Source organism: Mastigoproctus giganteus, chromosome 7 (genome assembly GCF_048544385.1).
Source record: "Mastigoproctus giganteus isolate SK-2022 chromosome 7, ASM4854438v1, whole genome shotgun sequence".
Taxonomy (NCBI): domain Eukaryota; kingdom Metazoa; phylum Arthropoda; class Arachnida; order Uropygi; family Thelyphonidae; genus Mastigoproctus; species Mastigoproctus giganteus.
In genome coordinates this window covers 26,807,284-26,823,175 of record NC_143581.1, presented here as the reverse complement: position 1 = coordinate 26,823,175, position 15,892 = coordinate 26,807,284, and the positions used below count along the sequence as shown (strand labels likewise).

Genomic DNA, 15,892 nt, shown 5'->3' with positions numbered 1-15,892 from the left:
CATCCTTCCTAAAATGAGGCCTCCAGACCTGTACGCAGTACTCAAGGCGTGGCCTGACCATTGCCTTATACAGAGGGACAATCACCTCCTTTTCCCTGCTAGCAAAATTCCTATATATCATTGACAAAACCCCATGACCTGCCCTAGCAGCCTGTCTACATTGCTCAGAAAACTTCATATCTGACTGCACAATTACTCCCAGGTCTTTTTCATTTTCTACCACCTTAAGTGTAGTACCACACAGTTGGTACATTTCTCTGGGGTTACTTCTACCCATATGCAGTACTTTGCATTTGTCAAGGTTAAACTTCAGTTGCCACTTCTTAGCCCATCTGCCCAAATTATCTAGATCCTGTTGCAGTAGCACACTGCCATTACTGTCATTAACAACCCTGCCAACCTTCGTGTCATCTGCAAACTTCGACATTAAGCCTGATATACCTTCATCAATATCAATGATAAATATACAAAACAACAGTGGACCCAACACCGAACCCTGTGGGACTCCACTAATAACATTAGTCCACGAAGAGCAGCGCCCATTGATTACCACCCTCTGTCTTCTCCCACTTAACCATCCTTTTATCCATTGTAGCAACTTACCCTTAATACCATTCTGCTCCAATTTGTACAGTAGTCTTCCATGCGCAACAGTGTCAAAAGCTTTCCTGAAATCCAAGTATATGATATCAAAATTATTTTTTGCATCCAGTTCCTTTGTGACCACATCATAATAACCAATCAAATTTGTCAGACAAGACTTTCCCTTAACAAACCCATGCTGTGTCTGAATTATTGCTGCAGTCTTGTCTAGATGATCCTGCAATGCATCTTTAACCAGTGACTCCATTATTTTTCCAGGAACAGAAGTTAGACTAACTGGTCTGTAATTACTCGTGTCACCCTTCGAACCTCCTTTGTGAATTGGGGATACATTTGCACATCTCCAGTCCGTGGGAACCTCCCCTGAATCCAAGGATGCTCTCATAATTATGGCTAAGGGTTTGCTTAGTTGCTTTGCCGCCTCCTTTAATATAACTGGATAGATCCCATCCACCCCAGGTGCCTTTCTTATGTTTAACTTCAACAATTTCTGCTCCACTTTGCTCTCAGTTATTAAAATGTTCTACCCTTTTTCTGTGTTCATATTTGGAGGGAAGCTGGTGTTACATTAATAAGTAAATATCAAACAATCTGTTAAATGCACACAAATGGCAGCGTGGTACCAAATTTACTGCGTAGTTTGGACTCTGCGTGGAACCAACTAATAACGTTTTCCGAGCAGGGAAATTGCACAGGGATCGTGACGTCCCCAGGAAACGTGTTCTTAATCTGATTTCAATCTCCTTTACTTCCTGGGTCACGCATATTGATGTACATTCCCGTTAATTGGGCTCTATCAGGCGACTCTCAAACTGAGGCGAAAACTGGCATCCACCGTTTATAATTCATACAGCATATAAGATTTTAAACAGACTGTGTGGTTTTGCTTATACTTGAATGGTAAGTACGTTTCATTGATTCATGTTTCCAATTCGAGAGGTCGTATGCCACATATATTAAAAAATAATCGTATTCGCAGATTCGTGTTCCAACATCCATGTAGGAATGTCAAATGAACAGCAAGTACTCCATTTCTTTTTTGAAAATTTATGATTCTGTTTCTCATTTTTACCATTAAAATTATGAAAGATTTTGGCTGGTGCATGGTAATGAGGACTAGTGCTTAAGGAAAGGCTACTCTCCTGCAGAGTGGAGCATTTTCAGGATGGTTCAATCATTAAATCTTGATTCATTTGTCTGCAAATTTGTATATTCGAACTGTATGGGGATGACTCTTCCAAACCAGAGCGGCTTTGGAAAAGCATGAATATAGATGGGTGCACATTGATACAGTGGAATTTCCTGAATATTTTATTTTAAATAAAACAGTAATGGTACAAAAATAGTATGGCTTATAGTTTATATCATTTATTAAGAAAATTTTTATTGTTCAAAGAACCTTAATTTTTAATTTACTGTTCCATGGCCCGAGACTGAGAGAAAAGGGTCCTAAATCTCAGCAATAGGGGCTCCTCAATCCAAGAAATCAGAATTATTCTTTGCTGTCATATTCCCCAACGTTCATTCGCTCACTCTGACCTCTAGGAACGATTCTAAAACAAGACTGATAATAAAAATGGCGCTTGAGAAGACATAGCATTAGAGATTGTGATCTGTCTCAATATTGCCCTATATTTGAGTATGAGGATAACAATACGGTGTGTAATTTTTTCAGATGGTGATGCAAGAGCTGTTCCTCATTTCTATTCTTTTCGTGGTCAGTAAAGCAGGGATTGATCTAAAATGTGACGTAATTCGCTCAAAGGAGAAATTCGACGAAGGTTTCGAATTATTGAGAAATATTCTCTCCGAAGGTAAGGAAATATTTCGAAAATTAATTGTTGTATTTTATGTATATGAATTCCTTGTCACTCATTTCCTTTCTGGGGATTTGATTTCGAATTCCATCGACAAAACAACGGCTTGTTTGGGATTCATATTGATGAAGTGTATCATGATAGCCATCGCGTGGCATGAGCTTTAACCATTATCATTTTGCGTTGATGTGCAGCGAAAAATCCTTGAAGAAACATCGCAAAGATACACATTGATGACTTGTTGTTTAATCACATTTGAATATTATAATATTTAAACTGTAAAGATGGTAATAATTCAATTTGTTTTTTGTTTATTACAGTGGAATCTGCGGGTTGCAAACCAATGGATTGTGCCGAGGTGATGGAACAAGGACATAATACTAGTGGGATATATAGGATATGGCCCAGAAGTCGTGTGGTTCAGGACAGTATTGACGTATACTGTGATATGTCAACCGATGGAGGAGGATGGACAGTGAGTGGGACTCTTTTCTTTTATTATGTTAATGGACTCATTCTGGATATTTCGGGATATTTTTGCCCACGAATGAATTACTTCCGGTTGTTCCACGATTTAGAAAAAATGAGTCTTCCTTGTATAGTCTCGAAAAACAACCAATTAGATGTTTATATGAAAATCACGTATGCTGTCATTCCAAATGGAAATCACTAAGTTTTTCTACCCATTTTGAAATTACACTGGTACTGCTTTTAACAATTATTTTGAATATCATTTAAAATGGAAATAAAAGGTTATTCATTTATAGGTCATTCAAAGGAGAGGAGATTATGGAAGACCGAATGATTATTTTTACAAAGATTGGGAAGAATACAAAAATGGATTCGGTGATGTTGATCGTGACTTCTGGTTAGGTAAGAAAGTAATTTCGGGTGGAGTATATTGTATTTCTATAGGTATGAACACTTTATTTATTTATTGTATTAAGCAGATCCGGCCAACTTTCAGCAACTACGTCTCCTGGAAACTGGAAATGACGGGTTCCACCATGGTAGCTCTCGTGGTTGGTACAGTTAGTAGAATCACCGTCCTCCTCACACTGGATGGAAAAGATCTGAGTTCTAGTCTTGTCAATGATATGAGGAAGTTTTATGGGCTTTTATTACAAGGTGGCTTAGTTAGACTCTCTCAGGCGAGGGTAGTACGGTAGTAATAACTGCCTTTTGTTGGAAGATGAAGAAAGACGTTGCAATAGTTAAAAGCAAAGGAACGATAATTTAATTTCATAAAAGGGAACTCTATTACAATTTAAGACACTATATGACATGTATTCATTGAGTGGTTTCCAGGGGATGGTCGAATGTATTGGAATTATGGAATAATTTTAAAGCGATAATCACAGAAGCCATGAATATATATCATCAAGAAAATATAGCAAGAGGAGGACACCGACACGGATGAATATGCAGCTGGCTAGTCTAATAGAGCTGCAAATTATTTCACGGGATGGTTACAGAGAGATAAAATGTGCGATATTTATTCAAGAACCTTTTGATAATTATCAAAAAGTTCTTGAATGTATATTTATTCGCGATATTGGCCTCCAGTTTTACATCTACAAAGACAAATCAATTATCAATCCGAAAATTCCAGGTGTGTGATCTTTAGTTACTCAAATTCGCTTAATTTTTGAGGTTTTGTGTAAGGGATGTTCAGTTGTCCCAGTCTTATTCGGTAACATTTTTTTTGGCATAACGTTTGATCCTAAATTAATCTTTCATAAGCCATTTTGGTGGTATGAGAGCAAAGCTCCTGAGGGCTCATTACAAATTTAAAGTAGATATATACAAGATTTCTAGTAGGAGTCTGATTGTGAAGCATACACACTGGCCAAAAAATACGATCCTTTGAATTAAGACAGTCAAAGACAGAAAAGTTGCAAATAGATGCAAAGAAAAATGTGAATTGGGGTGATGGAGTGTTGCTTGGTTTGAGTATAAAGACTGCTATTCGGCTGCAGTAATCTGAAGCCATATTGGGGAAAACGCGAGATCTAACACACTTTGGAAAAGGTCATATCGTTGGTGCAAGTTAAGTAGGAGCCACGATTCAAGAAATGAAAGACATAAGCGGTTTCTTAAACGCAACCATCTCAAAGGTTTTAATGATTGGAAAACTTCCACATCACAAAGGCGTAAATGTGGCAGAAAAACAATACTTCAAGAGCGAAGCCGTCATACTCTGAGGAAGACTGTGGGTAAGAATAGGACAACTGGTGTCCAGCAAATAACATTGGATAAAATACTTTCAGTAGTGCCGAGAACGTCATGATTGGACAGCGGAACAATGGAAGAAGGTCATCTGGTGCAATGTATCACGATACAATTTGTTTTGCACTGATAGTAAGCAGAGTGTGGCAAGAACCTCACAAAGCTATGGACCCTGCTTTCCTTGGTAAGATAACCAAAGCATATAGAAGTGGTATCATGATATGAGTAAGGTTTTGTTACCATGATCTTGGTTCGTTGATACCGGTGGAAGGTCCAATGTCATCCACTGGTACTTGAATTTTGTATGAGATATACTGTTCCCTGCAATGTTACACTTTAATCCCGAAGGTTACTTTAGGGATGAAAATGAAGCAGTGCATCGTGCCAGAATTTATTGTGTGATTCTTTCAGCTCAATTATTAGAGAAAATTAAAATAATAGTACGTTGTTCTCTTCTTTCTATTAGTACGGCCTTTATGTTAGTATTTGCTTTTGAATATATTCAAAACTTTCTCTAATTGGTAGTGATTGATTTCTGTGTGCTAGATGAGGGAGTGGGATGGCATGAAATCTTTCTTCAGCTTGAAACAGTTAGGTCTTCCAGGGACCAAGTTGACGCCGAACAAAATCCGGCTGGAGCTTCGACAGAGACACATGAGTCTAATTCTATGTTGTCCAATGCTGTCACTAGTCTTACTGTTTTTTTATGATATTATTTATTTTATAAATTAACTTATGATTACATTAAACAGGTGAATCAAATGATTCAATATATTATTCTATTTTTATAGGAAACGATAAGATCCATGCACTCACAGAGCAGAAACTGAACTGTATAAGATTTGATCTTAAAGACATGGATGCCAATCACAGATTTGCTATGTATGACCAATTTTGGATCGGGGGCGAAGAACTTAACTACAAGCTACATGTCCAGGAATATACTGGAAATTCCGGTATGTTTGATAACAATTATAATAATTTATTATTCGTAATTCAGCTGTTTCAATAACCCTATTAATTTGGTTCCCTCGCACATGCAAGTAATCTGACCATATAAGATTAGCAGAGTAGGAGACTTTCGAGATTAAATTTTCCATTATTTTATGCTTAAGAATGGTAGAATGGTAAAATTATATTGCGATTTTCTGCGATAGTCACAGTAGAAGGACTGTAATATCGTTTTGGGTACTTAAATACCTCATATTCCTGTAACCCTTTAACTGATTTTTGAGTGTTCTCTTTTTCCAGGGGATTCTTTCCTTGCTCACGACAGATACTTTTTCTCCACAAAAGACAGAGACAGCGACATCTGGGCGGACCATTGTGCTCAAAAATTCAGAGGTGCGTGGTGGTATAATGACTGCCATTCCTCAAATCTCAATGGACTTTATCTGAAGGGAAATCACACGAGCAACGCCAATGGAGTTAATTGGAGTGCATGGAGAGGAAACCAATATTCTCTTGCTTCTACTGAGATGAAGATCCGTCCTGCCGGCTTTAGGATATCCCAACAAGAGACAGTTCCCCAATAACCCGTTTCTAACCGTACGCCTTGAACTCTATAACCAATTAGACTTGCTCAACTAAAGTTAACGTAATTTTCTTTTATTTGGATAAATGATGAAAAACTGTACTGTATTTTACTTAAAATTAGACTATAAGAGCTGTTTTAGTAATTTTTAGAAATATGAATAAAGAGTTTTAATTGAACGTTTTGAATGTTTTCTGTTTGACTGCTTATACACATGCACATTAGACGATACAGATTTTAATCATAACAGAAACTTGAAATACGTCTTGAGTTTCAGTTTTAATTAAACTCTATTAAGAAATAAGTAACGTATATTACGGAAGCGTTGACATCATAATATGATCTGAGCTTATGTTGTACACATGTTCAGATGAGATGCCCAAGACGCTGGTAATGCAACCAACTTTCACTCGTTGATCAGTCAATTTACTGCGTAGTTCCGACCCTGCGTAGAACCAACTGATAAGGTTTTCCGAGCAGGGAAATTGCACAGGGATTTTGACGTTCTCAGGAAACGTTCTTAATCTCATTTCAGTCTCCTTCCCGGGTCACGCATATTGGTCTACATTCACTTTAATTGGGCACTAACAGGCGACTCTCAAACTGAGGCGAAAACTGGCATCCACGGTTTATAAATTATTCAGTATAAAAGATTTAAACAGATTGTGTGGCTTTGCTTATAAATGAATGGTAAGTAACTGTTTTTCTTGATTCATATTTTCCAATTCGAGGCGTCGTATGCCACATATATTAAAAGAAAATCGTCTTCTCAAATTCGTGTTGGAGCATCCATGAAGGGATGTCAAATGAACAGCAAATACTCCATTTCTTTTTTAGAAAATTTCTGATTCTCGTTCTCATTTAGATTATATTATTAGTTATTAAGAAAATTGTTATTGTTAAAGAACTTTAACTTTTAATTTACTGTTCCATGGTCCAGGCTGACGCGCCATTTTTTCAGATGGTGATGCAAGAGCTGTTCCTCATTTCTATTCTTTTCTTGGTCAGTAAAGCTGGAGATGATCTAAAATGTGATGTAATTCGCTCAAAGGAGAAGTTTGACGAAGGTTTCGAATTACTGAGAAATATTCTATCCAAAGGTAAGATCTTTTTTCAGCACACTTCATCCACAATCATTTTGCGTTGATCTGCTGGGAAAATCCTGAAGAAACTTAGCCAAGAGGCACATTGATAACTTTTATTATAATCACACTTGAATATTATAATCTTTAAACTGTTAAAAAGGTAATACTTCAATTTTGTTTTGTTTATTACAGTGGAATCTGCGGGTCATGGTTGGAAACCAATGGACTGTGCCGAGGTGATGGAAGAAGGGCATAATACCAGTGGGATTTATAAGATATGGCCCAGAAGTCGTGTGGTTCAGGACAGTATTGACGTATACTGTGAGATGTCTACTGATGGAGGAGGATGGACGGTGAGTGGGACTCTTTTTTTTTTGATATTTTTGCCCATGAATGAATTATTTCTTCACCGGGATGAAAAGACTAGTTCGGCTTGTTCCTGGATTTAGGAAAAACGAGTCTTCCCTTGTACAGTCTCGAAGAACAACCAATTAGAAGCAATGTCAATAGAATATTCTGTCATTCCAAATGAAAATCATTAGGGTTTTCTACTCTTTGTGATATTACAGTGTTTTTTTAACAATTATTTTGCATATCATTTCATAATGTAATAAAAATGGTTATTCATTTATAGGTCATTCAAAGGAGAGGAGATTATGGAAGACCAAATGATTATTTTTACAAAGATTGGGAAGAATACAAAAATGGATTCGGTGATGTCGATCGAGACTTCTGGTTAGGTAAGGAAGTAATTTCGGGTGGAGTATATTGTATTTCTACAGGTATGAACACTGATATTGCAATAGTTAAAGGTAAAGAAGGGGATTTAATTTCATAAAAAGGGGACTATTACGATTTAAGGCACTATATGACATCTCTTAATTGGGTGGATTCCAAGGGGAGCAATTGGAATTATGGAATAATTTTAAAGAGATAATCACAGAATCCATGAATTGATACCAGAAGAAATTATGGCATGAAGAGGACATCGAAATGGATGAATACGCAGCTGGTTAGTCGATTAGAGAAGAAAATTATTGCAAGGGAAAGTTACAGAGAGAGAGAAAGTATTGAAACCTATAACATTTCTGTATTCATCCATAAAATGAATGGGACATATAGTGTGCATAGTGTGCATAGTGTTAGGGTCGGGCGCCACCTGTGGTTTCCCACATCTGCGCCATATGTACACTGTGAAGAAATACAGAACACTGTAAATGCCAGAAAAAGTGTAGTGTGTTGAATGTGTAGTTTTTTGTTGGGTTCTGTTGTGTGTCCTGGCATTTGGCCGCAGGGCCCCTGGTGGAACCCCACGTTGCCCGCACACACCACTAGGAGGTAGCCAGGCTGCCCATTATTCTCTGGCAGGTCTCCGTCAGGGTCGCCTGAGCTTTCTGAACGGAGACCAATTAAAAAATAATAATAATAAAAAAATAAAATAAAATTTTAAAAAATTAAATTAAATAAAAAAAAAAAAATAAAATAAAAAAAAAATAAAAATAATAATAATAATAAATAAAAATAATAATAAAATAAAATAAAATTAAAAAATTATAATAATAATAATAAAAAAAAACAAAAAACCGATGATAATAATAATATTAAAAAATAATAATAAAAAAAATAATAAAAAAAATAATAAAAAAAAATAATAATAAAAAAAAATAATAATAATAATAAATAAATAAATAAATAAAATAATAAAAAATAATAATAATAAATAAAATAAATAAAATAAAATAAGAAATAAAAAAAAGAATAAAAAAAATAAAATAAAAATAAAAATAAATAAATAAAAATAAAAAAAAATAATAAAATAAAAAATTTAAAAAAAAAAAAATTAATAAATAAAAAAAAAATAAAATAAATAAATAATAAAAATAAATAAAAAATAAGGTAGAGTGCGGCAATACAGAGTGTATGGAAGAAGATGGGGGATGAAAGCAAGAGTAAGGGGATGTAGGTAAGGGCATCCCGTAAATTGACGGTGGAGCATATGCCCCACCAGGAGAAAAGGGGGAGGGGATAACTCCAGAAGGGTAGAAAAACCACTCAGCGAGAGTGCTGAGTGTGGCTTATATTTTGTGGTGGAGTGGTCAAGACCACTGGAGCCTACCAAACCATATGGAAAGTTAGCAGGTAATCCTACTTTGGATGTTCCAGGGTTAGCAAGTCGATGCTGGTAAAACAGTCAAGTACAGATTTTTTATTTCAAGTTTGAGTAAGTCCTTTACAGGTTTCTATCCCTGGCTTGAGTTGGTTGTAGAGTCCTGCGCCTAGAAAAGAGGTTCTGTGCGTACTCAGTTAATGATTTATAATATTGTTCTTCAGAAATTAGCAGGTACTCCTGTCCTTGAGGTATGTGTTGTAGCCTGGTGTACAGTGTTCCTCGAAGATCGTTATAAATTGGGCAGTTATAAAGAAGATGGTCCCAATCTTCAATTTCTCCACATGTACAGTAGGGGTTATTGATGATTCCCAAGGTAGTCAACTTATGATTTATAGAGCCGTGTCCAGTTATAATATATGTACAGTAGAGGCCAGGAGAGAACCAAGGCGGCGACTTTGGATAAACTAGTTTGACATCCGGGATGAATTTCTTAGTTATCAGGCCCTTGTCTGTCTCCTCCCATCTTGTCTGCCAGATTTGTAGTAGCATGGCAGCTAGTTTTTTCTTTTCTTGCTTGCAGTCAGTGCGGGTGTCGATGGTATGTCCAAAGATGGTAGCTGGGATTCCCCGCGACAGGCAGTAGTGCAATCCTCGACGGATAACCTCCAAGTCAAGTGGGAGGACACCTGCAAGAACCTGTAGAGCCGGAGTACTTACTGTGCAACAGGCCCTGGTAATGGCAAGCAGTATACTTCGCTGAATTGTGTCCAGTTTGCATTTATTGCGAACAATTATTGCTCTGTGGTACCAAATCCCGGATCCGTATGTAATAACAGGGAGGAATATAGCGTTATACAGGAGTTTGAGTGTTCTCCGGTTCAGACCCCAGTCACACCTGCTTATTCGGACGATTAAGGCTGCATAATTTCTGATTTTTACTTGAAGGTATGAGAGGTGCGGGAAGAAGGAGAGCTTTGAATCCAGGATGATACCCAGGTGTTTTAGGGAAGTTACCAGCTTGATGGTTTTTCCTTGTACCTTGATCTGAGGTGGCCTTGATATTTGTAGGGTGCCTTTGAGAAGTATGGATTGTGTCTTCTGTGGAGAAATCCGGAGCTTGTGTAGAGTTGCCCAGTCCTGTAAGATCTGTAGTGCCTGATTTCCAGCGGCCTCGAGAGCTGCTCTGGTGTCCGCTGCGATGGAGATGGTAATATCATCTGCGAATGCTTGGATAGTAACAGGGCCCAGATCCAGTCCAAGTAACTCATCAAGGACGATGTTCCAGAGGAACGGGCCGAGGACCGAACCCTGTGGGCAGCCTCTGTAGATAGATTTGGTGAGCTTCTCGTATGGCGAGGAGATGGCGATCTTCCTGTTGTTAAGGTAACTTTCTATACACCTGTATAAGTTGGCTGGTATGCGCGCCAATCTTAGCCAAAATGAATGGGACAGCAATCGATGGGGACAAGGAGTTTTTCATGTATGCGATCGAATCGGACCCTTTTGTACTAGACGTGGAAAGTCTCAGATAACCCAGCTGATGATTTGAATAGGTACTTTACTGACGACAGACCCTTCTTGCTGAGAAGAGGCTGTGAAAGTGAGGTTGAGAAATGTGAAATTGCTAATTTCGAAATTACAGACGACCGTTTATTAGAAAATCTTTCGGGCATCAAGGCAAATAAGGCTCCTGAAGTTAATAGTATATATACAGAGTAATTTTGAGCGACGCCGCCAGAGAGTGCATCAACCACTGAAGTTAATTATGACTCTATCATTGGACTTTGGAGAAATTGCTCTGGACTGGAGAAATGCTAACGCATCGCCGGTACATAAAGGTGGTTCACAGCATGGTTTTGATAAGAAAATTATGTTTATCTAACCTGGAAATCCATTTTAAAAAAGTTGTCCATGAGCTGGATGTAGGGAACAATTTCGATATTGCTTATTTTGGATTCTAGCAAGGTATTTGACTCAGTTTGTCACGAGAGGTTACTGTCTAAGATGGAACATGTTGGAAATACTGAAAAGATCCTAAGATGGATCGCCACAAGGCTGCAGAGCAGAATGTAGAAGGTTGTGATTAATGGAAATCCTTCTTTAGATTGGTATAATATCAGAAGTGAGTTACCCGAAGTATCGGTCCTTGGACCACTATTGTTTCTCATTTTCATAAATGACATCGAAGATTGGATAGAGGGTTACACGATGTCAAAATTTTCTGAAGATGTGAAGTTTGGGAGAGTTGTTAATGATCAGTGCCAAGCAACTCTTCATAAGGATGATTGAACAGGTGCAGGATTGGTCGGAAAATTGACAGCTATGTTTAAATGCAGCAAAATGCAAGGTCTTACACTTGGGTAATAGCAATCCCAAAATAAATTATACACTTGGTGGTTGAATTTAAACAGTAGAGGAAGAAAGGGATCTTGAAGGTACGTTACTGGTAGATATGACATTCTCTGGCAGTGTAAATAGACGGCCAGGAAAGCCCATGATGTTCTACCGATGATTTATCGAACAACATCCTGTAGAGATAGGGTGGTCATAATGCTATTATATAAGGCAATTTTAAGACCGCATGTTGAATACCGTGTTCAAGTATGGAGAAATCCATGCTATTGGGTTTCTGGAAACGGTTGAAAGGCTGGAAACACGCATGGTAAAATTGGCAAAAGGCGTGGTAAAATTGGCAAGACTTCGATTGTGGACTACAGAACTTGGATCATGCACCTTAAAGCAGAACTGACAGATGAAGGCGAAATTTTCCTTTATAAAGAATTTAAGAATTAGGAACCATGAATCCAAATTACAGGGGAAGAGGTTTAAAGTGGATTGGAGAAAGTTTTATCCAGCGGGTTTTTGATTATTTGAACAAGTTGCTTCACCGCAGGTATTTTGCCTCCGAGGTAGGCAGTTTAAAGAAATTCAAAATCAACTGGATATTTAGCTTCGTGAGAAGGAGAGCGCATAATTTGAATTTTTTTATCTAAAAGTACATTTACTTTTTTGGCCGTGCAGCAAAATCCAGTGTCTTCCTTGCCCTATATGACGAATGATAATAGGTAATAATACTAATATTAATACTATGTTGTTATTAATATTACTTACAAAACGGACAATGGAAGAAGACGTTTGTTCTTTTTTTTAATTGTACACGTACTTAATTATTTCAGTGTTTCTTGATTACATGTTGATTATTGAGAAATCTGTTTAATTATCAAAAAAGGTTCTTGAATGTATATGTATTCACGATATTGGCCTCGAGATAAATCAATTATCAGTCCGAAAATCCTCTTTAAGTTACTCCAATTTACTTAATTTTTGAGGTTTTGTATAAGAGATGTTGAGTTGTCCAAGTCCAAGTCTTATTCGGTGAAGTTTTCTGGTATCAAGTTTTATTCTTCTGCCTTCGGATTACTGCAGTAATCTGAACCCGAATGGGGAAAGTGCGAGATCTATTACACTTTGAAAAAGGCCATATCGTGGGTGTACGTTTACCATGAGCCACGATTCAAGAAACGAAAGACATATAACTGGTTTCTCAAAAGCATCTATCTCAAAGGTTTTATGACTGAAAAAGTTCCACATCACAAAGGCGTAAATATGGCAGAAAAACAATATAGTACATCAAAAGCGAAGCCGTCGTACTGTAGGAAGGACCTTGAGGAAGAATAGGACATCTCATTTCCAGCAAATAACTTCGGAATTTAGCCAAACACAAAACTGCCCAATTTCAACCCTTACCATGAGCAGGGAATTGAAGAAATTAGATATCGGCAGTCGTCTGCCTATTTAAGCGTAGGACCTTTCTAAGGTTAAAGCTTTAGCCGTGAAATGATTTTCTGGGAAACTTAAAATTTCATTAGCGAAGTATAAATGAAGAATCTTCTGTGAAAGCTATTTGGGAATCTCAAGCTATGAAAACTGCTCTTAATTTCTTATCTGGAATAGATCATGGTACAAATTCTTGGGATATCTTACAATAGAGAATTCCTGATCAATCGTTATTCAGTAAATCTCTGTTTACTTTCGCTAGGAATCAGATATGAGTTAACTGCCTTTTCAAGACTGGCATTGACCTTTTCAGAATTGGAAAACTAATCCAGATGTATGATTCTTTCAGCACAATCATAAGAGGACATTGAAAGAGTAAGTTGTTCTCTTCTTTCTATTAGTACGGCCTTTATGTTAGTAAAAAAAAAAAAAAGGTAAACTGCAGCCATTATTAACCCACTGCAGGATGGAAGCCTCCTCAACAATTCATGTTGAGGGAAATGGACTATAATCTACCACGCTGGTCCAGTGCGGGTTGGCAGTTCCGTATTTAGCAGTCAGGGGCTTGAACCCCCGTCTACTCAAGGAGCGTGTGCTACTGCACTCCTGCTCCTGACCACTCGCCTGCGGTGGCCTTTATGTTAGTACTGGCTTTTAAATACTGTATATCCAAAACTTTTGCTAACTGATAGTGATTGATTTCTGCGTACCAGATGTAGTGAGTGGGATGGCATGAAATTAGAACTCATTGTTCAGCTTGAAACAGTTACGTCTTCGAGGAAACGAATTGATGCCAAACAAAATCAGACTAAAGCTTCGACAGAGACACATATGTCTAATTCTATGTTGTGCACTGCTGTCACTAGTCTTATTATCTTTTATCATATTATTTATTTTATGAATTAACTCATGATTATATTAAACAGGTGAATAAAATTACTCCATAAATCATCCTAATTTTATAGGAAACGATAAGATCCATGCACTCACAGGGCAGAAACAGAACTCTATTAGATTTGATCTTAAAGACATGGATGCCAACCACAGATTTGCTATGTATGACCAATTTTGGATCGAGGGCGAAGAAAATAACTACACGCTACATGTCCAGGAATATACTGGAAATGCCGGTAGGTTTGATAACAATTATAATAATTTATTATTCGTAATTGAGCTGTTTCAACAACCCTATTAATTCCGTACCCTCACACATACAAGTAATCTGACCATTCAAGATTAGCAGATAGGGAACCTTTCCAGATGAAAATTTCCAATTATTTTTTGCTTCAAGATGACAGGATGGTAAAATTATATTGCGGTTTTCTTCAACAGGACTGTAATATAATATCATTTTGGGTATACTTAAATAAAACTGTGGGATTTTCAGTCCGTTGCACTGCTTTTTGCTCAACCCTCATATATGTCTGTTGTAATGTATTTCCTACTAACTCTTAACTGATTTTTGATTGTTCTGTTTTTCCAGGGGACTCTTTTCTTCCTCACAATAGACGCCAGTTCTCCACCAAAGACAGAGACAACGACATCTGGGGAGAACATTGTGCTCAAAAATTCAAAGGTGCGTGGTGGTATTATGACTGCCATTCCGCAAATCTCAATGGACTTTATCTGAAGGGAAATCACACGAGCTACGCCAATGGAATTAACTGGGGTGCATGGAGAGGAAATCATTATTCTCTTGCTTCTACTGAGATGAAGATCCGTCCGGCCGACTTTAGGATATCCCGACAAGAGACAGTCCCCCAGTAACTTGTTTCTAACCCTCCGGCTTGAACTTTTTAACCAATTCGACTTGCACAAGTAAAGTTAACAATTTTCTCTCTTTGGATAAATTCTGAAAAAGTATTTTCCATAAAATTAGTGCAAAAGAGCTGTATAGGTAATTTTTAGAACCATGAATAAAGATTTTTAATTGAAATAATTGAATGTTTTTTGTTTATGGACTACTTATACACATCGCATTACACTTGATACAGATCAATGTTTAACTCTAAGCAGTACTGTCCGATGTAAACAAAAATTTAAAAGATTTTGACAATGAGAATCTGCAATGTCTTTTTATAAATTACTCCATATATCAAAAAGTTGATTGAATTCTACATTGGCAGATCGACCGTACAGTAAAGGCATGTACAGTAAAGAACAACTACTTCGGTATGTTATTAGTTAATTAATTATTAAGTAATTAATTAGTAAAAAGTTAATTAGTTAAAATTGCTAAAGTAATAATTACCAGGTCTGAACCCAATTGAGCACCTATGGGATGTGATGGAACGAGTTCTCCGGAGTAGAGATCAGCAAATTTTCAATTTACAACGAACTGTGGGGATCAGTTGAGACAGCGTGGACCTCGTTGAAACCAAGCTACGACGAGTCCAGGCTGTTCTGAAAGCATTGGCTATTAGGTTGGTGCACCTAATAAAGTGTCCACTTGGTGTATACACAAAAGCATCAGGCTGCATTTTAATTGAAATTATGATAATTAAAATGTGAGGAGTCTTGTCATAGTACGATTCATCTTTCATCTTTTTTTGAAAAGTATTCATTACAGAAACACCTCGTAAAATTATATACAATAATTAAAAATTAAAAAATATAAAGGAGCCAACTAAAGTAATGTTGTTGTTTTGGGTTTTCGCTCAAGGACATCACTTTATTCATGACAGTATAATCGGAAGAGAACCTCCTATTCTACCACAAGGAATGCCAGCATATTTTT

The 15,892-nt window shown here is 37.1% G+C and overlaps 2 protein-coding genes across 2 annotated transcripts; both read left to right on the top strand.

Annotated features, from left to right (window-relative positions):
- The first annotated feature begins 1,432 nt into the window (after nucleotides 1-1,432).
- On the top strand, nucleotides 1,433-6,209 carry LOC150082733 (techylectin-5A-like). Its single transcript, XM_090378777.1, has 6 exons — nucleotides 1,433-1,503; nucleotides 2,279-2,417; nucleotides 2,741-2,895; nucleotides 3,188-3,293; nucleotides 5,441-5,605; nucleotides 5,901-6,209. The coding sequence occupies exons 1-6, from the start codon at nucleotides 1,501-1,503 to the stop codon at nucleotides 6,182-6,184; spliced, it is 852 nt and encodes a 283-aa protein (XP_090234903.1). The 5' UTR covers nucleotides 1,433-1,500; the 3' UTR covers nucleotides 6,185-6,209.
- Nucleotides 6,210-6,764: 555 nt separating this feature from the next.
- LOC150082732 (techylectin-5A-like) lies at nucleotides 6,765-14,999 on the top strand. Its single transcript, XM_090378775.1, has 6 exons — nucleotides 6,765-6,873; nucleotides 7,145-7,283; nucleotides 7,461-7,621; nucleotides 7,903-8,008; nucleotides 14,121-14,285; nucleotides 14,639-14,999. The coding sequence occupies exons 1-6, from the start codon at nucleotides 6,871-6,873 to the stop codon at nucleotides 14,920-14,922; spliced, it is 858 nt and encodes a 285-aa protein (XP_090234901.1). The 5' UTR covers nucleotides 6,765-6,870; the 3' UTR covers nucleotides 14,923-14,999.
- The last annotated feature ends 893 nt before the right edge of the window (nucleotides 15,000-15,892 follow it).